The 23,133-nt window shown below is 39.9% G+C and overlaps 3 protein-coding genes across 3 annotated transcripts; all 3 read right to left on the bottom strand.

Moving 5' to 3' along the window:
- Window positions 1-340: 340 nt before the first annotated feature.
- Window positions 341-3,238, bottom strand: gabarapb (GABA(A) receptor-associated protein b). The gene is made up of 4 exons (XM_080880330.1): window positions 2,999-3,238; window positions 1,616-1,694; window positions 1,397-1,515; window positions 341-1,248 (listed from the first exon to the last, which is right to left on the bottom strand). The coding sequence occupies exons 1-4, from the start codon at window positions 3,086-3,088 to the stop codon at window positions 1,168-1,170; spliced, it is 369 nt and encodes a 122-aa protein (XP_080736456.1). The 5' UTR covers window positions 3,089-3,238; the 3' UTR covers window positions 341-1,167.
- Window positions 3,239-7,220: 3,982 nt separating this feature from the next.
- LOC308411399 (CTD nuclear envelope phosphatase 1A) lies at window positions 7,221-20,026 on the bottom strand. Its single transcript, XM_080905273.1, has 8 exons — window positions 18,124-20,026; window positions 15,012-15,078; window positions 10,808-10,926; window positions 10,637-10,708; window positions 10,278-10,394; window positions 10,043-10,154; window positions 9,204-9,288; window positions 7,221-7,821 (listed from the first exon to the last, which is right to left on the bottom strand). Exons 1-8 carry the CDS (start codon window positions 18,226-18,228, stop codon window positions 7,761-7,763), a joined length of 738 nt encoding a protein of 245 aa, XP_080761399.1. The 5' UTR covers window positions 18,229-20,026; the 3' UTR covers window positions 7,221-7,760.
- Window positions 20,027-20,173: 147 nt separating this feature from the next.
- On the bottom strand, window positions 20,174-23,046 carry elp5 (elongator acetyltransferase complex subunit 5). The gene is made up of 8 exons (XM_080905267.1): window positions 22,776-23,046; window positions 22,631-22,691; window positions 22,456-22,533; window positions 21,515-21,726; window positions 20,948-21,123; window positions 20,769-20,864; window positions 20,576-20,676; window positions 20,174-20,463 (listed from the first exon to the last, which is right to left on the bottom strand). The coding sequence occupies exons 1-8, from the start codon at window positions 22,828-22,830 to the stop codon at window positions 20,355-20,357; spliced, it is 888 nt and encodes a 295-aa protein (XP_080761393.1). The 5' UTR covers window positions 22,831-23,046; the 3' UTR covers window positions 20,174-20,354.
- Window positions 23,047-23,133: the final 87 nt, after the last annotated feature.

Here is a 23,133-nt window from a genome sequence, read left to right as displayed (position 1 = left end):
AAAATAGATGTTGGAGTCAAATGTCTTTCTTGCATATATCAAAAATTATAAACATACACGTGGACATGCATGACTTTGCAAGTCAGATTATCAGTGCAGCAACAGAAGCTGATATGATAAAGCAACCCACGCAACCAGAAGAAAAATGAACTAAATCACAGGTTCATGTTTTTGTATGTTGTGCAAACTGTAACTCCCTTGAAGCGCACAGCATCAAATTAACCAGTGTAATGTTTCATTACATTGAAAGCCACAACTCACATGGCTAAAAAAATTAAAAAAATAAAAGTGTAATTACTTGTTACCCTGTAGCAAAGGGACAAAAAAGACAAACAGCAGGTAGTTTTTCCATCACATTTTATTATGTATGGTCATGAATAGAGAGAAAGAGCCAGTTACGCAGCTGTATACAGAGTTCAATTGTAATTTTTCTTCTTACAAAAAAAAAAAAACAACTTAAAAAATAGAAGAAAAAAATTGCACTCAGCTTTACACAATCCTTAGAAAGTAAGCCATCTAAAAATTAACAACAATAACAACAATAATCATTAGCAGTCAACATAATAGTCTTACCACTGAAAGCAGAGGATGATTATTTAGTCTGAATTCTATTATACTCCTTGCAAAGGTCCAATGCAGAGTAGCAAGCTAAATTCTCCTTGACATGCTTTTAAATAAATTTTGTCACTTTAGTTTGTTTTTTCCTAGTGAAAGAGTTCTTTCCCTTTCATTTCTCAGCCTAAGCTCAAGCTAACAAAACTGAACAAAAAAAACCCCCCAAAAAACATTTGCGTTCATTCTAAATAACACCCAATTTAAATCCTTTCTCCCTTAAACCCGGAGTAGCTATAGTAAAGGCCTATTTCTAGTATTATTTCATTAATCTCTCTCATTGTTTTTAAGTAAAGTACGATCGGTTTTGACACTAGAAATTGAACTGGCCATGAGACCACTTAGTTACTGTTGAAAAGAAAAGCGGGAGACAAATACAATTCAGACTGCAGAGTAATAAAGACAGAACTGGATGCGAGAGGGGTAATGCATGGGTGGTGAAAGTGCATTTGACATATTCACTCTGGGAACTGTAGGCTGCTGAGCTGGATTTAATATTTAAATGAATGAATGGATGTGGAGGTCTCAGAAAGGTGGGTAGTGGTTGAAGTGGGATCAGATTTCCCTTTGGCTGTCCCCATACACACTCTCATCACTGTAGGCAATGTAGAGGAAAAAGTCCTCTTCATGATGCTCCTGATGGGAGGGGAAAAAAGAAAAAAACATGTTAGCGCAATATCAATAATGTAGGGAGAGGCTAAGGAGGAACAACCAAAGGCAACATGCTGGTTAAGCCATAATGTGAGAGCATGTGAGTGAGCAGGAAGCTTAACAGGACTCTTGCCTGGTACAACAATCCCATGGTAGCTGAGGTGGGTGGAATGACGTTGTTTACAAAGAAGAAGAGCGCATCCTCAGCTCGCAAGTGGATTCTTTTCCGGATGAGGAAGTAAAACTGACCCACTGATGAAAGAGAGAATATGTAATAGTAGAAATTTAACATGTGACATTACAACTCTAAAATAGAAGTCAACAACTTTTTATACTCCAAGGCAATGTTTACCCGTCAGGTCAGAGGGGACAAGGTACTTCTTCTTGTCCAGATCTCCTATTCTGGCTTTGGGTGCTTTCTCCACAATTACCTAAAGGTTAGAAAAAAAAAAGAAAGAAAAAAGAAAAAAAAAAAAAAAAAAAACAGGTGTACAACATGTTTTTATTACAAAGGCTGCAATATGGTGTTCGCTTCATTGTCTCATAAAAGGGATCTGAGAGTGTACCAAACTGTCAGTCAAGCGAGGCCAGGCACATCAAACCCAGACGAAGTGTTTAATATAACACAGATTATATTTCACAAAAGTATTTCAGTGTTAGAAAGAACCTGGTATATTTACACCCCGGCTATCAGACGTGCGGTTTAATTTTTGAACGGCTTCCCTACTAAACCTCTTTAAGTCTCTCTCCAGTCTAAAAATAGGACCGGTAAAATATCACTTGCCCACACGGTAAACACTGACTGCACAATTAATCAGCGTCCCCCCCCCCCCCCCCCTTTTTTTTTTTTAATGAATTAGCACCTGATGTGCATTTTTTGTCAGTACCATTTTATGATGGTGAATGATAGTTTTAATTCAAATGATCATACAAAACACGACATCTGTGAATGTTCTCTGGGTCTTTGGGAAGTTATAATGGACTGTTTTCACCATTTAGTGACCAAATAAGTATTCAATTAATAGAGAAAATAAGCAGTGGTTAATTGACTACGATAGTTAATTGTTTGTTGTAGCAACAGAACAAGTTTACGGTAAACTAGGATTGAAGGACTGTAAAACGAAAGCTTAAAAGTGATCATGATTGAAAGGAAAGTGTATTTCGTCATACTTTACAGGAAAAACCCGAAATCCCCACATTAAATCAGCTGATAGTTGTGACACAGACGGCCTCGATAGGCCAGACTAACTGGGGAAAGCCTTTATGATTTATCTGCAAGGAGCTGGGCGACGTAAACAACCCCGTTTTGTTGACAGCATCTATTTTAAGGCGCTCTACTGCGTTTCAACATCCAGCTACAGACCACTAAAAGAGTCTGTGCACACCTGCATGTCTTCACCGTAACCACCGTCACAGTCATAACCACCATTATTTGGCCACCAATGATGATTCACGGAAGAATAACACGGAGATCACCTGCTGGCCTGCTCACAGCGGCCGAAATTCCTACTTAACCTCTGCCGTTGTTAGCTACCATGTGTGGCGGTTACAACGTGGCAGTAAACAAACTAAGCAATATATTGTGTGGGTAAAATCTCTCTACAATATCACATTTAGATTTTAAGATTAAATCAGTAATAAAAATAAAACAGTGAGCATAACGAAATTAGCCTGACAGCAGTATAACAGCAAGGCAACCTAGCTAGCTGTCAAGGTGCTAACGTTAGCTACTTACTGGCACCCTGTCCGGATACTTCTTTCTTATTTTCTCGCCTTCGGACCGCCTCTTCTCAAAGGGATGCTCTTCTTTGTACTGAAACTTCATCTTTAAAAGAGATGACAGACAACAAGTCGGTCACTCCGCGGTGGTACGGGTTGCTTAAGAACTGACTCGAATCGCGGACACACAAACACAAACGATGCTAGCTAGCCTTAGCCTCGCCACAGCTGTTTTCCTAGTGCGACTGCAGCGGAGGGATACAATAACAACATGACGTAGAGGAAATGGGTAGTTCGCAGGGGCGTACCTCACCTTGTTTTAAACCCCATTAACGTCGACTGTGTGATGATAATCGACGCGTATTCAAGAAGAAAATAATAATAATCTTGAAATAAACAGTATACGAAGAGCTTACGAATCAATGTTGCCTTTCTGTCTTTTTCTTTTCTTTTACGTGGAACTATTTTATTTTTTATCAGCCGCTGCGCATAAAGACGCGGGGCAGGGCACTGAGGAGGGATCTGTCCTTGTCATATGACCGAGGCCCAGCAGTTTGTGGTTAGGGAGGAGAAACCGAAAAACATGCGACATTTCATTGTGCTGGAGCTTTCGCTCCCGGTGATAAACCCTGAACCAAACACGTTTATTCACATTTCTGCAGCATGTTGGATTATTGTATGTAAGCACAAGTTACTGCGTATTTAATGGTGAACACAGTGCCTACTAAGTTTCCTCTAATTACTCGGGGTTTACGACTCATTACACCATAACAGACGAAAGAAGCAAATAACCAGGAGTTTTATCATTTACGCAAATTGTTGCTAAATGCTGGTTTTAGGATAACTTTGTGTAACTCTGGGAATTTACTGGGTTATTTTATTCACAATTTATATTAAAAAAAAGTTTAATATTTTGTCATGAACACATTTGGTAAACAAACTGTGCCTCCAAAGCTGCCACTCATACATCCTGAAACACTCACCTGCCTATTGCGCATATGACCCACAGGTCTGTGAGTCACATCCATGTGACATCACTGTGGTTGAAAACCTCATGATCTCCTCTTGTGCACAGTGATGACACAGATTGCATAGATCTAAAAAGTACTGCACATATTTTTGTTAGAGAAACAACCCTCTCCTGCTTCAGACCAGAAAGTTGCCTGATCATTTTAGATAATATTGTCTCTTGTTTTCTTTGTTATACATTTTTTGGGGTTGTATTTTTACCCCTTAGTGTTCTAGATTTCAGTCTCATGGCTCTTTCACAGCAGGAACTTTAAAAATTAAAGTGTATACTCAGCTGATGTCAAATGCTGACTGATCTACATTATATATTATTATTATTTTACATGATATTCTCTTTTTTTTTTTGCTGTACACACACTCACACCCTCCAGGTCCAGGTACTATCACCCCCAGAGGGGCAATCTGCCCCAAGACCCAGGAGATGTTGCCCTTTGCTCTGGGGTGGAGACAAGCACAACACCCCCGGTCTTGCAGCAGCAGGGAGGCCCTGCATCCCAGACCCCAACCAGACAGCCAACTCCTCCTCCCCTCCCCCCACCGAAACGGTGAACAGAGAACAGGGATGTGAGATTGATCAATGATAACATGATAGACTCTTCTTGGAGTGAGCTCGCAAAGAAATCCGCTCGATTTGCAAGGTGGATGAAAGCAAGGCAGGTTTAAAGGGGCATCTATTTCGGTTTTCCTAATTTTCTATCACTCGTCACTTTATTAGGTGTCTCAATTCTCTGTGGCACAGATTCAACAAGTTGTTGGAAAAAATTCCTCAAAGATTTTGGTCCACGTTGACGTGATCACACAGCATTACAGTTGCTGCAGATTTGCTCATCCATGATGTGAGTCTCCTACTTCACCACATCCCAAGCGTGCTTATTGGACTGCGACACGGTGACTGTGGAGGTCATTAAACTAAAGCAAACTTATCTTCGAGAAACCACTTTGATATCATTTGTGACATGGTGTGTTATCCTGCTGGAAGCAGCCATCAGAAGATACGTGCACTACTCAAAAGAGATGGACATGCTCAGCAACAATCATCAGGTAGGCTGTGGTGTTTAAATGATGCTCACATGATACTAAGGGGCCCAAAGTGAACCAAGATAATATTTTCCACAGCATCACACCACCACTAGCAGTCTCAACTGTGAATATAAGGAAGAATGGAACCATGTTTTCATGCGGATGGCAGGGTCAAATTCTGGGTCTACCATCTGAATGCTGCAGCAGAAATTTATCAGACCAGGCAACATTTATTTTTGTGAGCCTGTGCAAACTGTAGTCTGTTTCCTGACCTTAGCTGACAGGAATGGAATCCACTGCTGTAACCCATCTGTTTAAAGGGTCAAAATAACTTCTATTGCCTTTCTCCCACCTGCCTGTTTGCCCCCGTTTAGCAGGGGCAGCTAATCAGAAGACTTTTGGCTTAGAGGGAAGGTGGAAGGAAGCTTAAACTACTTGTTTGAGGGGATAAACTGAGGAGTCTAAGAGCGTAATAGGTTCCCTTTAATAAGGTGGCTGGAAGGAAGCTGTGGTCAAAAAGGCAAAATCATATTTACCTCTTTCTGCGTTTCAACCTTTAAATCATCAGTGAGAGGCAGGTGTTAGCAAACCAAAGCATATACTGTATCAGCCTTATACCGTGATTAGAAATCACATTCTGAAGTCTTCAGCTTGGGACAAAAAAACATTCACACATCATCACACGCACAGCTATGGCTGGCTAGCAGATGTGCAACCAAATCAGGGCTTATAGTAGAGGACTATTGCACTGCATGCTTGATACACTAACAGTAAGAAAAACGTCGATACTTTTCACTGACAGTCATTCATTTGCAAAACAGTCACAAAACAGTACAAAACACTACCTGCTGATTAAGATTATGCAACATGATTGAGATGGTCAGCAGTTCTCCCAAACGGACTTCATGTGAGGATGTTTTATCATCAAGTAGAGATGCGTATAAAAATAGAAACGAGAAAACTAATTTGCATACTTTGTCTTAAAATTACACTTTTCTTCACAATTAAAACAAATAAACGTACACATAAAAACTTAGAAGCGATTATGGCCTGCAGCAGTGCTTAAACGCACAGCTTACATGAACAAGAACAGCTTCTGTTTTTTGTCTCAAGTTCAAGCTGTAGATAAAATAAACAACAAAGATGGGACAGAAAGCCATTGTCTAGAGCTTTGGGGACAAAGGTTATTCCAGTTTGAAAAAGCCTTTATCAAAACAAAGTTAGTCTGAGATCAGTGCAGTTCCCCGTTACACCACATGGTGGCAGCAGATGATAAACCAAAGTGTTCCTCTCACAGAAACTAACTCCAGTGAAGTTAGAGCTGCAAAATGTTAGGGCTCAAACATGAAGGGTGTTACTCGCAGTAAAAGAAAACAAGCTGAATTGTAACTGGTCGATACTGACAAGTGTTTTATTAGTAACACAGACCTGGAGACAGAGCCAATAAGAAGCCGCTGTGAGCCTTGACAAGACTGACATTGTTCAGAAGGCATTTAAAGATGGAGCGTCTAATAGTTGAACCGATACAATAAAAAGGGGAATGGGTAAAAAAATAAAATAATAATAATAAAATAAAAAAAAATGCAAAGGGGTGGGAAGGCTGCAAGTTTGAATCAACTAACAAACAAACTGCAAAAAAAAAAACAAAAAAACAAAAAAAAACAGGAGATTAAGTGCAATTCTTATTAAATGAAACCAGGATGGCATCAAATAGTTTTTTAAAAATGAGGCGAAGAAATTGTTGTGGTATTCAGAAGTCATATTAGCAGATATCATGGTAACAGAGAAACAATCAGATATGGAAAGGCGGAACGGCAGTCCATGTATCATTACAAGCCATTCTTTTCTTTTTTTTCCTCACAACTTTAAAGTGTTTATCAGAGTCCCATGAAGAAGTTTGGGAGAAACAGTTGTTGGTTATGGCTGAGGGAAAAAGAAAAAGAGAAAAAAAAAAAAAAACAAAGAAAAGAAACTTCGACTTCTTGGCTATTTGTCCAGAAAAAAAAATGCCTGTGGGTGGTATGTTGCAAGCAAGGGTCCATCAGTTACATCATTTAAATTGATCCAATCTTGCTGGGGGAGAAAAAAATAGAAAGTACCCTGGGAATTGATGACTCGCCGCTTGGGGTATGATGGTGATCTTAAAAAAATAAATAAATTAAAAAAAAAAAAAAAAGGGGGGGGGGGGGGGGGGTAGTTTTCTATTTTCCCCTACTCAGTTGCTCCAAGAGGTTAAGACAGTAAACTGATGAGTTTGCTGAAGTGCAGTATGTTGTGATGACGAAGAAGAGAGAGAGAAAAAAAAAAAGTCTTTGTTGCATCGCCGATCCTCCTCGATCTCCCAACTTTATCTTCAAATTTTTTTAAAAAGGACTAATGAAGTCAGCAAGCATACTCCGACTCCATACACACACAGTCAGTATCAGGAGCGATAAGGCAGAGAGGCTCCTCTTTGTTTTGGAGAAGAAAAAAAAAAAAAGTACAAATAAAGAACCAAGAGAAAAAAAACAACAACGAAAAAAAAAAGAAAAAAAAAAGCTGGCTCCCCCTCCCTCCCCAGTAGTTCGTGGGTTCTGTTGATCCCATACTGTTCATCCTGTGTGAGGCGGTCACCTCAGGAGGGGCTCGGAGAGGGCTGGTGGGTCGTCTACGTGGGAATGGAGGGCAGGGTGGAAGCCAGCAGAGAGAAGAGGCTGGTCAACAAGCCCGATCCCTCTCAATTCAGCCAATCACCAGAGCCGGTGCTGGTGGAGGTTTCGACTGAGGACGGAGCGGACATCAGCAGTGAACCTATGACAAACAGGAGGACATTTCAGTGTACTTGCTGCCATCGTAGCAGGGAAACCAATGCACGTTTAACACTTAGGACAAAAAAGCTCATTTATTTGTTTGAGTAAGATCAAAAGATCAGCCATGTTCACGCTGGCAAGTATTCAGAGTATTCCCATTGCTTCAATGCAACACATTAGCTCTCCTTTTCAAGAATTCAGTTATTTATTTACATTTCAGTTACCGTATTTACTGTGTAAATCTTAAATTCTGCTGTTCCTTTGATGTGACCAGAGAGAAGGATGCCACACAAATTCTCAATTTTTCTGTCTCCTTTTAACTTTTTGGCATGAAGCTGCCAAAAAGTTAAAAGTACATCCAGTCCTATACTTCTGTCAGCGTGTATGCTAAGTCAGGGAACGTGACGGCAAAGGTGATTGCTTTTATTCTGTGGAAGTATTCTTTGTGCAGCGGTAAAACAGGAGCAAAACCTCTGAAACTACAGCCAGTGACTTTTTGGTTCAGTCAATGATGCCAGCCAAAAGGAAACTGATGAGCCTGCTGCTGGTGTGTTTTGAGGAAAAGATGCTACCAATATCACACGCTGTGCAGAGGTAATGCCAGTGCACTAGAGAGGTAAACATGCAGAAGCTTACACACCCCATGGTCATATACCCAACATATACAAGCTAACTGCAAACCTGTGTTTCCTTTTCTCAGTAGATTACTTTTTCATATCAGTAATTATGTAATGTAACAAGTTACTTTTAACAGTAGCTTAATCCAACAATGGATAAATCAACCTGGTGTTAAAAATAACGCCTGACATACACATCCGAAAATCAATGATAAACACTCAGCATCTCCTTTGTTTACCTCATACATTACACACTGTGCAGGTTTGCCGTTAATTCAATTCTATTTTATTTATATAGCGCCAAATCACAACAACAGTCGCCTCAAGGCGCTTTATATGTTAGCCTTAGCTTTTCGTAGGAAACTTCATCCAGATGCTTGTCACTCTTCTGAATGAATTCACATGAGATTTCTTGTCTCACACTGAATAAAAACAGCCTTTTAAAGCAACTGAACTACTTCTAAGAGGAACTGCAGACAAAATGCATGAAACATTTTTTTTGTTGCTGAAACATGACGGGCGACTTATAAAGAGAAAGCAAGTAAAGCCACCAAAATAAAGAGATGATACTTTGAGTCCTTGTGGTCATATGAGGATTTAGTCTGGTGTTAACACACTGACAGCTTGTGAGCTTTTTGCTTTACATGTCTTAAACAACTCATTTAGAATGAGGAAGTATGCAAATAACCTTACAACAAAGTAAGCCATGCAAGCCAGTGTCTGCGTTATCCCTTTGCTTTCATGCAAGCTTTATTATGCATTTTACCTTAGTGCATCCAGCATAGGCAGCAAGTTAAGAAGTGCTGTGTCACTAGGGTCGCTGAACCAGGACTTGATGGGTATTGCATTGTCTGGAGGGCAGAAAACAGCCAGTCAGTTGTGTCAGAAAAATGGACATGGTAGTGATTTTGTGCTGCTTTTCTGAAGAAGCCACAGAGTGTTCAAGGAGCTTCGCACTTAATGTACTGCAACAGCATTTTACAACACAGGCCCTGAAGTGAAAACACCTTCGCTTATGTCCTTGTCACAAAGTTCAATTCTACCAAGACAAAGATTTGATTTAATTGATCTGTTAAACATGACCGAAAACAAGCAGCCCAATATATAACTCAACTCGTTAGCAGGTATCGTACCATTTCTCATTTATGTGTGTGTACTTACAGTGAGGGGAAAATTCAAATAATCCAGTGACCTTATGTATAATTAATACGTGTGAACCAAAAGCTTCAAACTACTCAAATGCTCCACTTCTGACAGTCAGTGAGAGGAACTATAACTAATATGGTCGTGTCATGCCCACAGCTCTAGCTGTGAGCACAACAGCCACAATCTTCTGCTGCTCACATGCAAAGGTGCTCTATGTGACCAAAATAACGTAGCTTCAAAGCATCCAAATAGAAAAACTTGCATCTATACTCTAAACCATTTCTTTCTTTGAGCTTGACAGGTCTAAGACATACAAAACAAAGGCAGAAATTGTATTTATTGCACTGTAAATACATTAAACAACTTCTAATTAAACTTCATATAGACGTAACTAATGTGATGTCACTCGTGGTTTCTGAGATCTTGTTTTTGAAGCCCATTTACACTTTGAAATCTTACCTGGATGGCTTCGATAAGCACCAGGCGAGTTGTCCAGGATAACAATACTAGACAGGTCATCGTGTACTACAGACAAGTCTTTAATATAACTACCTAGATCCAATGTACAGTGCTGGGAAAAGAAAGAAAAAGAATTAAATATAATCATCTACACCAACAAAAGTCAGAGTGAAAGCAGAAACTCGATCAATATTAGGTTTAACACAGGCTGTCAGAAGACAGCGTAGAGCAGTACCTGTCTGTAGTATCTTCGTTTCAGAATGTTCCTGTTGTTATCCAGTTTGTCTGCCACTGCCGAGCCGTAGATCTCCATACTGGCTGTGAAAACCACTAGCTCATACCACTGGCTCACCTATATACACAAGAACATAACAGTCTATGTTCACAAATTACCATCAGTGTTCAGCAAGTCACAAAGGGTCAATACAAAAAATAAATACACTTTTATGAGTGTGAGAGTGCAGTACAATGGAGATTAATGACAAGGATGACAGGCAGGATTTAAAGGAGTGACGATGTTTGTGATTTACTGCTTGTTACCGTAGCCACACACACACATACACACTCACACACGGTTGTTTGAATAACACTCACCACTTCTAAAAAGAAGTCAACATGTGGCCTTTTATGTACGAAGAACCTGACTGGGTGCTTATCAATGACGACCTGTAAGGAAAGGGGAAACGGGTGGAACCAGCTCATTTAGGCAGAAATGGTATTTAAACTGGGAGTAACTCATGCTCATATATGGTTGGCCGCCCGTACTTTGAGGATGAAGTCCGGCGGTGTGCCAGGTCTCACTGTGGGCCTCAGGACGCCGTCATGATGAGAGTGGATCAGGGTCTCATCTAGGTCCAGAACCAGAATCTTCCTCTTTACTGCATCTGCATTCATTTAATAACATCAAGCTTCATTTAGCACATCTACACAAACAAAATTATTAAGAGAAATTAGGCTATGTGAAAAATCATGCACTTCAGTACAACATGTCGGTGTCAACAAGCAGGTTTCTCTTTTACTTCTAACATGTCAAATAGGGCTGCCACGATTAGTCGACTAGTCACGATTACGTCGACTACCAAAATCGTCAACGACTGATTTAATAGTCGACGCGTCGTTTGAAGCTTTGTAAGATCCCAAAAGACGCAGGAATAAGTAGTAGGATTTAAGAGTGTAATAACGGACTGAAACAGAAGATGGCAGCACTGCATGTACAAGGATGCCAGCTGCGTTAAACCCCGAAGAAGAAGAAGCTGTGTCCCAGAATTCATAGCTCAGTTTCCAACAATGGCGGCAGCTAGTTAGTTTTAATATTACACTTATTATACTTTCTGGGTCACAAAATAAACGTTTAACATATTTGCAGGCGAGAATGTAGCTGTGTAAACCTCAAATATCTGCTCAGTTTATCAGGACACCACATATTTTCAAAAGCGCTCCGACGTTTTCAGAGACGTCTGTTACCCACTAGCTCGATAGCTAGCCAGGGGCAAGGCTCACTGGAGCCCGTGAGAACACCGGACTCCCAGCTAATTGTTTTCAAACCCACCGCCGTCTTTCGCTACTCAGGTTAAACATATATAAGTCACTTAGATAACTTAAAAATGTTATTGTTTGGCTTTTTTAGTATTTTATTTGTTCCTGAGTAAATCGGTTTGGCTGAGATTAAAGTTATAGTTTTGACACAGCTGAATAAACGTCAAGCAGACAGCTGATTATCAGAAGTGTGAGATGCTCGAGAATATACTCCGGTGTCCTGTTATATTTTAGATGGCAAGGAGTTTATTAAACTTCACCGAAACAATCTGCAAATTTCATTAAACTTCAATAAACTATCATCTTGTTTTTATTTTTAGTTAGCACATACCTTAAACACTTAAAGCTGTAAGCTAATGATAGTTATATAAGAGCAGATGCTGCTGGTGCAATAAGCTGTGTTTTACGTCCAATGGATGATGATCTGATTAGTCGACTAATCGCAAAAATAATCGGTGACTAGTCGACTATCAAAATAATCATTTGTGGCAGCCCTATTGTAAACAAGGAACTGCTTATTTTAAGTCTTGACCCAAAAAAGGCAAGCCATTTTATTTTTTCCAGAGTATTTAGACAGCACAGCGAAAGGACAAACCTTTACAAAGTCATCATCAGTTTTGGTGTTGTTAACTTCCTCAGTCTTTTTTCAGTTTTAATTTTTAGAACAGAGTGTACCACCATGTGTAAAGATCTTTTTATTATTATTTACTGACTCTGATTGATGCACTTAAATGGTATGCAAATAAACAAAAGGAAACCCATTATGTGAGTTTCCTCTATGCCTGGTGAGGATATAATGTACTCCACTTTAATTCAAAGTCAACAAGAAATGATGGGCTGAGTAAGACTTGTTTATGAAAAGTATCTTATAACAATATTATAACACATCCTCTTTTATAATTAATAGTGGAAATTAAAGCCCTGACACCCAGGTGCCTTCATTTTTTCCCCTCATCTCTTTGCAATCCCTGACTTGATGAGTTTCCTAATGTGTTTCCAGCCAATTCCAGTTACTTTTTCAGTAGACTCATTTATTCCCCCAAAGACACTCCAGCTGATTCCAGTTAAGCGCTTCGAGGACTGGGTAACCGTTTTAACCTTTGAAGCTGACCTTATTCGAATGCACAGATTTGGCAACCACACTGCCGCTTTACTTCTAGCAGAAATACCCACCATCTGCAGCTAAGTTAATGTACACTTATTCACTAGAGACTGGACCTGGATGTGCTGGTGACGTCAGCGGAATGAGTGAGAGGCAAGTAAAGTAGACTGAAATACAATCCTTCCTCTAAGTCAAGAGTGTGCTGTTGAATGAGCTCTCAGCTGACAGAAGGGAAGTTCATTCAGAGCACACAAACCAAACCAGTCAGTGCCTGAGCAAGTGGTGTGGCCCAGCCTGTAACATTTACATATCCTATCCTTTAATTCAAAGCAGAAAGTCTGTCTTTTTGTTTTGTTTTGTTTTAATCAAAGATAACATTGCATTATGTGGATGCTCACACGTTGATACTGTTATAATTGTTAAGTTTGTCGGTTGGTGTTGGTATATACAGCTAGTGTGCATCTACACATTAGGCATTCACAACTTTAGCACTGCTGTCACACATCTTGAGGATATCTATGGTCTATATACTAATCCTTAATCACTAAAGACTCTGCGTGCAATGCAGTTTATAATGTCAAAGACTATTTACATTATGCAGTGTTGACATTGCTGTTAACACCAGTTATCTCACTCATGACTGTATCAGTTCGCTTCACTGGAAAATATTCAGTCGACATTTACAGCTCTGCAAAAAAAACAACATTTGTTTTATGTTTACAATTGTTCTTTTTTTTTTACTTTAAAAACCAAATAAAGTCATCTAATTGAAATGCTGCAGTGCCAATATACAGCCAAATACCTTTTGTGCAAAACCACACTCTGTTGTTAAGCTGTTAGTTGGTTAAACAGCGCAAAACAACAGACCTATGCAGCAAAACAGGTTTATGAAAACAATTGACAAAAAGAATACAGCTGTGCATGAACCCATTTAATGCAACTTAATATTTGTATCTATAAAAGAAGGTCATGGGGAAAAAAAAGTATCTAAAAGCTAGTGTGATTTTCCTTATGGGGAGAAGCCAGTCAGTTTGACATAGTGGCCATTTAGTCTTTACTTAAAGGTGAACATGAGGGGGATAGTTTCCAAACTGTGCATCTGTTCCAGAAAAAGTCCCAGTCAGCACAATCACTTCTTACTTGACAATAGGGCTGCCACGATTTGTCGACTAGTCACGATTACGTCGACTATCAAAATCGTCGACGACTGATTTAATAGTCGACGCGTCGTTTGAAACTTTGTACGATCACAAAAGACGCAGGAATAAGTGGCAGGATTTAAGAGTGTAATAACGGACTGAAACAGAAGATGGCAGCATCGCATGTACAAGGATGTCAGCTACCGTTAAACCCCGAAGAAGAAGAAGCAGCTGTGTCCCAGAATTCATAGCGCGGCCCAGCGCAGTTTCCAACAATGGCGGCAGCTAGTTAGTTTTAATATTACTCTTATTATTCTTTCTGGGTCACAAAATAAACGTTTAACATATTTGCAGGCGAGAATGTAGCTGTGTAAACCTCAAATATCTGCTCAGTTTATCAGGACACCACATATTTTCAAAAGCGCTCCGACGTTTTCGGAGACATCTGTTACCCACTAGCTCGTTAGCGAGCCGGGGGCTAGGCTCACTAGCGCCGTGAGAACACCGGACTCCCCGCAAATCGTTTTCAAACCCACCGCCGTCTTTCGCTACTCAGGTTAAATATATATGAGTCACTTAGATAACTTAAAATGTTATTGTTTGGCTTTTTTTTTTTAGTATTTTATTTGTTCCTGAGTAAATCGGTTTGTCTGAGATTAAAGTTATAGTTTTTACACAGCTGAATAAACGTCAAGCAGACAGCTGATTATCAGAAGTGTGAGATGCTCCAGAATATACTCCAGTGTCCTGTTATATTTTAGATAGCAAGGAGTTTATTAATCTTCACCGAAACAATCTGCAAATTTCATTAAAATTCAATAAACTATCATCTTGTCTTTATTTTTAGTTAGCACAGACCTTAAACACTTAAAGCTGTAAGCTAATGATAGTTATATAAGAGCAGATGCTGCTGGTGCAATAAGCTGTAGTTTTACGTCTAATGGATGATGATCTGATTAGTCGACTAATCGCAAAAATAATCGGTGACTAGTCGACTATCAAAATAATCGTTTGTGGCAGCCCTACTTGACAAACTTGTTTATCACCTTCTTCTGTCCACATTACAAAGATGCTTTTATGGTTCCTTCATTTTGTGGCCAACACACCGATGTGCCTTAGCGAAAGCATCTTTAAGACTTAGCAAGATAAGCTTTTATACAGAGAAATACCATGAAAACAACAGTGTACTCACTGAGCCTGTTTCTGGAGATGGGGGACAGGGGCAAAGTGTCGTATCGCACCGTCTGATACTGGATTATCTGCAAACGAACACAGGGAATCAAAAAGCGAATTCTCAATAGAAAGAGCACATACTGTAGCATGCACTAAACACTTAAACGATGACTTAAATATACCACGACCAGAGCTTAAACTGTGATATATTTGACAATACCATACATACCAAGTACACAGAAGCCTCAAACCCCTATTTACAATCGCTCTGACCTCAAAGAACTTTTCATGTGATTTTACAGAAGAGGAAATGTTTCATCTTTTAGGAATCTTTCAGGGTATAACAGTAAAAACGGAAAACTAATTGTGCTTTGGGGTGATAAGAGATTTTACCAGGATCTGAAATTTTTATTTTTCAGCTGCTTAAGATAAAGCATTCTTAGGAAACCAGATAAAGTAAGGGGACAGAGGAGGGCACCACACTGAAATAACGAAGTGGCTTGCGTCCAACCCATAGCGCTTCCTCTGCTGTGATCCAAATGACTACAGCGAGGATCCTTCCCAGTGCCGCTCTTGCCCAGGGGCTCTGCACTTTTCTTCACAGGGCTATTTTTATCCCCCCCAGCTGTCGGTGGGTGTCAGCGTTGCATGGGGCACACACAGAAAGGGAGACTCACAGGGTGACTTTGACTGAGCTGCTTGGTACCTGCCTTAGACAGGACCTCCCTCTATGCCCCCCCCCGCGCTTGCCTGGCAGGGCAAGCCTGGGAGAAGCCAACTGTTGGAAGCAGCTGCTGGGTACCACGGGGGAAATCTCACCCCCGACTCAGCTCTCTGTATCTTTAAAAACATCCATCTGAAAACCTGGCACGCACACGTCCTGTGCCTCCAAACTAAGGCAACAATAAACAATAAAATGTGGACTATTTTTATTTGTTTTTCCTGCCCATCATCTAAAAAAAAAAAAAAAAAGATTAAATTTTACATCAACATGTGCAGGGCTTTTTCCTGGTTTAAAACTGGTCTATGGGGGGGTGTGACTGTACACCCAGACAAAAGTGCCCTGCATAGATATATCTTAAATGACAGATGCCTGCCTATTGTCTCATTATTTCTAACCATTAGACAAACAAAATTCTTTTAGTTACTAAATTAAACTCTTATTCAACAAAGATTACTTCACAGTCCTGATGTTTCCCCTTAGGGATGAATCAAAACCTCGTGGTGGGTGCCCAAATCTTTCAAACGCAGGAAAAACCCTCATGTAGCAGCGGGCCTCTGTTCCTTTAACCAGAACACTCAGGACATAATTAATGACTAGAAATGGACGATGGCAGCAACTAACATTTTTTCCCCTTAATTAATTTGTAAAACAATTTAATTAATTGGTTCGTGTTCGTTTCAGAGCTGAAGACAACATATTCAGGCTGCTTGTTTTGGATTAATAAAGACATTAATTTAACCATTAGATCTGCAGAAAGAAGATACAGCGGATGATTTGGAGCAACGCTGCTTTAAAAAAAGTATATTATTCATTAATTAGTTATGAAAACCATTGCAGATTTATTCTTAATCAGCTAATCAGTGAAGTACAAATATCAGCTATGTAAGCTGGTAGTTATTTTTTGCTTAGCCAATTGTTGCATGCAGAATGATAAACACAACGATTATGTAACACTGATGTGGGTAAGATTAATAACCAACCACCTCGTCATTTGTTGACATGGGATAGCGTGCCTGGGATTATGACCGGTTCCTAAAATACATAATCCAATTAATCTTATCTTCATTTAGATCTACGTATTGTGGATAAACAAGAGGTTATTATTAAGTGTAGAAAACTGGTTATCCCAGTTGTGAGAACATATATACACACACACTTCCCTCTAAACAGCCCCAACCCTAACCCCGCCATATCAGCATAATAGATGCCCTGCACTTGGATCATCATGACAAATTTCCAGTGCATCACAGACCATGCACAAGAGAGCTAAACTGCGAGAGAGAACGAGAGAAACAGAGGCAGAGAGAGGGAGAACAGTGCACTCTCTGTGCTGACTTAATCCCTCTCACTTCAGCCACAACATGGACTGAACTATTCACACTCAGGGCCTGAGGTGTTACTGCCACACAATCAACTACAGACAAACCTCTAAACAGCAAGATGATTACAACACACGAGGCAGTCCTCCAAGCTTTGTTGGTTTGATATGGCGCTTGAGCCGAAGTCCACTCATGTTACACCACATATGCACATCTATTAACGACACCACGACACCTGCGCATATGTCTAAGTTACAAACCGGTGGCTTATGTCACCTTAAATGCCATGTTTATTGTGGAGGCATTTCTGAGCGATTGAAGGTGACCTGCACGCTTAATGCACTTTAAATTTAGGGTTTGGCTGTAGCAGTTTTCACTGAGCACTGCAGCCGGATAAAGCAGTCCTGCAATTAAAAAAGACAAACAAAAAAACGACACAGTTTTGAGGTTTGACCAATCATTCATAAATGAATCTGCAACAGTTTTGATAACTTATCATGCAATACATGTGGGGGGGAGGGGGGGGGGGCTAATTATCGAAAGGTTTTAGATTTAGAAACATTTTGACATTTCTTTTTAAAAATTTAACTAGCCTTTTAGGTTTTAGACCATTTAAAGACTTGTGACCATAACCTAAAGAGATTTGACAAGTACCAATTTAAAATGAGATAATTAGTGGAACTTCTAAATAATTAATTAAAGCAGTCATGAGGATATTTTGGCGCACTTGACTCACTGACTCATTATATACTTCATTTGCGGGAATCTGTCTGATGCTTTACAATAAAGGTTCAATTTACTGTTTTAACTAAAAGAAAACTTAATTGTGGAAAAAATAGTTGTTATAAATAATTAAGCAATACTTTTTGATAACTAACTGGGAGGCTGAGGCTTCTGACATGTAAAAAACTGTCATAATATTATGACATCTCAGGTGGAGAGCGCCAGTAATTTGGCTCTCTGAAAACCAACCAAGCTTTTCATCAGGTGGGTTTCATTTAAAACTAAAACATTCAGGCACACTGGGGTCATGGCAGAGTAAAGACTTGCACGGAAAAGTGTCACACATTATTCAAAGCCCCTCTCACCGTTCGTAGGTGCTTCCTGAGGATGTACATGATGAAGCCCCATATTCTGGACGTAACGCCGAGAAAAGTGCGGATGCCAAGTAAACACTGCCGGGTCTTCAGCATGTTAATAACTAGGCAACGCGGTTTTCACCCAAGTTGCTGGGAAGGGGTAATTACTGAAAGGACTTGCTTACCACAGAGTCAAAATTCTGGTGTTTAGCCACAGCCGCCAAACTAGCAACTCTTAATTATTGGAGAGGCCAAGCAAACGTGTGAGTACCTCGCTCTGCACAATTGCGGCACAATTAGCATCAAACAGGGTAACTTCGCATTGTAACGGTGACAAGCAAACGATGAGGTGGTCGAAGAAAAAGCCGGAGAACGACGACTGCTGCTGTGTGGACCTTAGCACGCAGCTCGTTGACAAGCTAGCTCAGGAGCTAGCTGTATGTATACCAACTACCGTTAGCTCGTAGCCACCGAGCTACCGCTAGCTCGACAGGGTGACCACCTTGAACCTTGGAGAAAAATAGACCACAAAAAAGCTGTGGGGTCCTTTCTTGACAGGCACCACTTCAACGCGACTTGAGTCTGTGCGGCTTCCGAATGGAGACAGTGTTGCAAAAGTTCCCCAAAGACTAACCGGGCCGGTTAAAATCAGTTTGTAGTCCAGTGGAAATCCGGAATGAAACTGCGAGCCGCCATCGCCGCCTTGCCGTCACTTCCGCGACCAGCTTGGTTGCGCGCAGCACGTCCACGTGGAAAGAAAACAAACCTACGAGGACGAGCATGTCAGCTAAAACCTTCAAATTAACACCTTTTAGTTTGCTCTTTAGCTCTTCAGCTGTACTCTTACATAAATACTTATGGGGAGTTTTACGTAAACATAATTCTTGCTGAGAAAGCCGTGTGACTTGGTGGTAATGGACGGGCCTGTATATTTTTAAGAGGAAATGTAATGATTTATTGGAGCATTGTGTATCTTGTATAACGACAATATCAAACCAAACTGAAATGAATGTGTGACTGTATTTGACAGCTGTCAGTAAATCACGGACTTGGTAATTGTAATTCAATGCTAAAAAGTTGCTTGAATCAAATTTCTGTAAACTATCAGACTATTAAATCTGACACTGCAATTGGCATCGGTGTTCATGTCGAACTGTCGCTCAAAACTAATTATTTAGTGCCATCAGACCTACCTGCTGACATCATCTATAAATCAGTATACATTTTCAACTTCTTTGGACTGCTCCACCACAGTGGATCAACTCACCCCCTCCCTAGCTTCTCCTCTGTTGCAGCAGCCCTCTGCACATCCTCCTTTGTGACATCCATGAACTTCCTCTGTGGCCTTCCTCTTTCCCTCCTGCCAGGCAGCTCCAACTTCAAAATCCTTTATCCAATGTATCAACTATCCTTCCTCTGTACATGTCCAAACCATATCAGCCTTCGTTTCCAAACTGCTCAGCCTGAGCTGTTCCTCTGATGTACTAATTTCTAGTCCTGTCCATTGTGGCCACTCCTAATAAGAATCTTAATATCTTCAGCTCTGCCACCACCTGTCTTTTTGTCAGTGCCACTGTCTCCAAACCATACACTGTGGCAGGTCTGAGTACCACCTTGTAAACCTTCCCTTTCACAAATCATATTTTAAACATATATTGATTATAACTCAACCTCAAAAGCTCATAAATTTAAAAAAGTATTTAAGTATTGTACCCAAAAGAGCAACTGGTTTGAGATCATTTTTGCCAATGAGACAATATATATCCAGGACATTTTCTGGTTGTGAGCAGCATTTGATTTAATTCCTACTATAGGATGTGGCAGATGAACAGATATCCAGGATTTTTAAGATGCACACAAGTAATAAATACTGTTTTGTGTAAGAGAAACCTGTTTGTTTGTTTTTTTGGTCTTTAAGCACTTGTGAACTGTCATTTATTTTTGTCCCAGTCACTGCAATAAATCATAGTGCAGAAAAAAAAACAGTCATTTCAGTGCAAAAGTCACAAAATCAAAAATCAATTATTTTGTAAATAACCAACCAGAAAAAAATAAATAATTTATCCACAAACAACAACATTAAGTTTATATTTTTAGAAAAAGTGAAATGATAACGTCTCGTACATATCCAACAGATAACACACATGAAATAAGTTTAAAGCATTGAAAGCTTTTCAGTCCTTCAATGGCAAAAAAAGCAGATGAAACGTGGATCTTCAGCAGATTTTCCTGCCTTAAATCTAAACATCAAGATCATCATCAGGGTCCTCCTGGTCGTAGTCATCGTTGGCATCGGGTTCATACAGAATTCGACCGGAACCTGGGCCCGATTGCAGCAGAGCGGTTTTCCTGCAAGATTAAAAGAGAACTGTATCTTTAGGTTGTTTGTTAAAAAAAAGTTTTAAAAAGAAAGAAAGAAAATCAACATATATTAGATGTGGTCACTGAAAAAAAGTCTGACTTCTCTTTGCTGAAGACAAAGGGAAGAGCAAGTTTCTCCTTGGCCTCGCGCTCTGTGTCAGACAGGCGAATGTTGAAGGTCAAGTTAGCTGTTGGGTCCATCTACAAGACACAAAAAGGACACTTACGTCATAACAGGTTTGCTTATTTATCCATATAATGTGTGAAGCTGTTGTACACATGTTACGCTGTACCTGCTGTTCCTCTGGTTCAGTCTGTCTGCGTCCAGCATGGCTGGTTTTACTCACTACAGTAACTGAGAAATCCCCTTTGATGCTGAATATCTCCTCCTAATGACAAAAATCAGAACAATAAATATTTCATAAAAGTTGTAGGAATTTAAAATAGTAATTAAAGTTCAAGCTCTTCTTACATCTTGCGTAACTTTCCCCAACTTTGATCGCTTTGTTATTTTTGCCACCGCTTCATCTCCCTTCGTTCCAGGTGCCACTGTGATAACTGAAGTAGCTAAGTGGCAGACGCTTCCCACAGTACCCCTCTGGTGCATATCTGCGTGGAGCAGACCAATAACAGCTCTCACGGCTCCCCCTAATGAAAACAGAACGTAATCGTTAAACAGGGGAAGTGCTGCACAGCCTACTAAAAATAAGCCACCCGTGAAGGACTGTGAACACAGAGAGCCTTTTATCCATAATATGCTTTTTAAAGAAAGATAACCACTTAATAGATTTTTGGGGGTGAAGCCAAGACGAGCATCTTTTCTGCGTTACGTTTTGTTTTGTATCGCTGCAGATCGCACAACAGAAATGCTGATGCGATCCGATTTGTGGTCAATTAGGCTCAGGGAAAGATGGGTAAAAGGTCAAAGCATTAAAAGCATGCTCAGATGCTGGGAGTCAGACCTCCTCCCATTCTGTAAAATTACTGAATACATGGGCCTTAAATCACACACACAGAGACACAGAAGATACATTATCACCTTTCTTAAGCTGCTGAAGAGTCTTGCAGACAGCAGGTGGGCTCATGTGTCTCAATATCCATGACAGCGAGTCGATTACTAAAGTCACTGGTTTGGGGTGTGATGTTTGTTTGAGCAGATGAGTGAGTTCCTCCACACAAAACTGGTGAACTGTAAAAGCCGACCGATTAGTCCACCCAAGGGGGTCCGTATAAGCACTGTGAAAGTGCAACCTGAAGTAAAAGAAGCACAAGATGAACGTTTGATTCCATGTTAAAGATCCAGAAATGGTGTCAGCGGAAGGAAGGCTGTCAAGAAGCTATTGTTAAGGAAACAGTGAGAAAGGGCTGAGGTATGCCAGATTACACAAGAACTTGGCTGAAAATCAGTGAAAACAGGTCTGATAGAGTTATGAATCCACATTTGGACTTCCACATTACTGAAGCAGTGTGGGACCATCTCAACAGCAAACACAACAAAATCTAAAGAAGACCTTTGAATGTCCTTCCTAAATACTTAAAGAAATTGCAAGAAAGCTGCATGAGAAAGTTCAGGCTGTGTTGAAAAATTAAAATTGACTGAAATTTTAAAACATCAACTTTAAAGAATTTTGAAAACTCAGTTTTTGCCCTGAGAAGGCAGGGACCGAGGCCTTCTGAGGAAGAAAATAGTCTGCTGTAATAGAATCTGCCATGTGCACCAAATACATCAAGTATTTCCTTGTGTATCATGTTTCCATTTAGCTGTCCAATGTGTGGGTCTTTGGTTAGTCTATATATGGTATATGGCCATTAGAAAAAACACATTACGCACTCCTTTAATGGAGTAACAATGGTTCACACTGGAAAAAATTGAAAGCAGGTACTGTTATGCATTTCGCTTGGTAGATGAAGTAAACTTTTAAGCAAAATCACATCATTTGTTGTTGATCAAATAACTGTTTCAGCATTAAAGTTCAATACCTCTGAGTAGATGCTGTTAATCCATCTTTCAGTTCTTCCTCACTGACATCAAAACCAAGCACGTGGACAGGTTCTTCTCTAAAATCATAGCACAGGCCAGTTACTGTTTAAGCCAATACACAACTTAGACATATTTTAGGCAACAATAGGTATACAAGGAAACACGGTTACATACTTGTTCAATGCGGCACTGATGAAGCTCTTAAGTAGGTGCTGCCCAGAATAACTACAAGAATCTATGAAAGTATAAATTACATCAATTAATGTCATCATTATTGATAACAATGTATACTTATGGTCGACAACGTTCACATATTTACCTTGTATTATAAGAACCGCCCCAGTATCAGTGCCTTGCAATAGTTCAGACAACATGGTAGCATCAGCTAGTAAGCTTGCCTCTGCTTCACCGCCATTTAAAACATGAATACTTAAGAAAACATGAGTAATTTGCCTTCACGAGAACGACATAGCTTAAAGCTAACAATTATAAGTACCTAAAGTCGCTACAAGTAATGTTTCGCAGGAAAATAAAGCTTTCCCTGTCCAGTGAAAGTACAGCAGATTTCGCTAGCTACTATGTTTGGGGTGGTTAGAGTAAATAAAAAAAACTTCGTATCCCATAGTTCCCTGTGACTTCAATCGTCTTCATGAAGGAAAATGTAGTTTATTAAACGT

This window comes from Rhamphochromis sp. 'chilingali', assembly GCF_963969265.1.
Source record: "Rhamphochromis sp. 'chilingali' genome assembly, chromosome: 1".
NCBI classification, from domain to species: domain Eukaryota; kingdom Metazoa; phylum Chordata; class Actinopteri; order Cichliformes; family Cichlidae; genus Rhamphochromis; species Rhamphochromis sp. 'chilingali'.
This window is presented reverse-complemented; position numbering and strand designations above follow the sequence as displayed.

What these genes read in the sequence shown, in the direction of transcription:
- gabarapb (XM_080880330.1), bottom strand. Translation starts at nt 3,088, where the DNA reads ATGAAGTTTCAGTACAAAGAAGAGCATCCCTTTGAGAAGAGGCGGTCC. An exon ending in AGTATCCGGACAGGGTGCCA is followed by an intron (nt 1,695 to 2,998) that starts GTAAGTAGCTAA and finishes TCTAACCTTTAG; the next exon opens with GTAATTGTGGAGAAAGCACC. An exon ending in CCATGGGATTGTTGTACCAG is followed by an intron (nt 1,249 to 1,396) that starts GCAAGAGTCCTG and finishes CCCTCCCATCAG; the next exon opens with GAGCATCATGAAGAGGACTT.
- LOC308411399 (XM_080905273.1), bottom strand. Translation starts at nt 18,228, where the DNA reads ATGCTGAAGACCCGGCAGTGTTTACTTGGCATCCGCACTTTTCTCGGC. An exon ending in TCAGGAAGCACCTACGAACG is followed by an intron (nt 15,079 to 18,123) that starts GTGAGAGGGGCT and finishes GTTCGTTTGCAG; the next exon opens with ATAATCCAGTATCAGACGGT. An exon ending in TTGACTTCTTTTTAGAAGTG is followed by an intron (nt 10,395 to 10,636) that starts GTGAGTGTTATT and finishes TTGTGTATATAG; the next exon opens with GTGAGCCAGTGGTATGAGCT.
- elp5 (XM_080905267.1), bottom strand. Translation starts at nt 22,830, where the DNA reads ATGTTGTCTGAACTATTGCAAGGCACTGATACTGGGGCGGTTCTTATA. An exon ending in GGCGGTTCTTATAATACAAG is followed by an intron (nt 22,692 to 22,775) that starts GTAAATATGTGA and finishes ATACTTTCATAG; the next exon opens with ATTCTTGTAGTTATTCTGGG. An exon ending in TGGGGAAAGTTACGCAAGAT is followed by an intron (nt 20,865 to 20,947) that starts GTAAGAAGAGCT and finishes TTTTGTCATTAG; the next exon opens with GAGGAGATATTCAGCATCAA.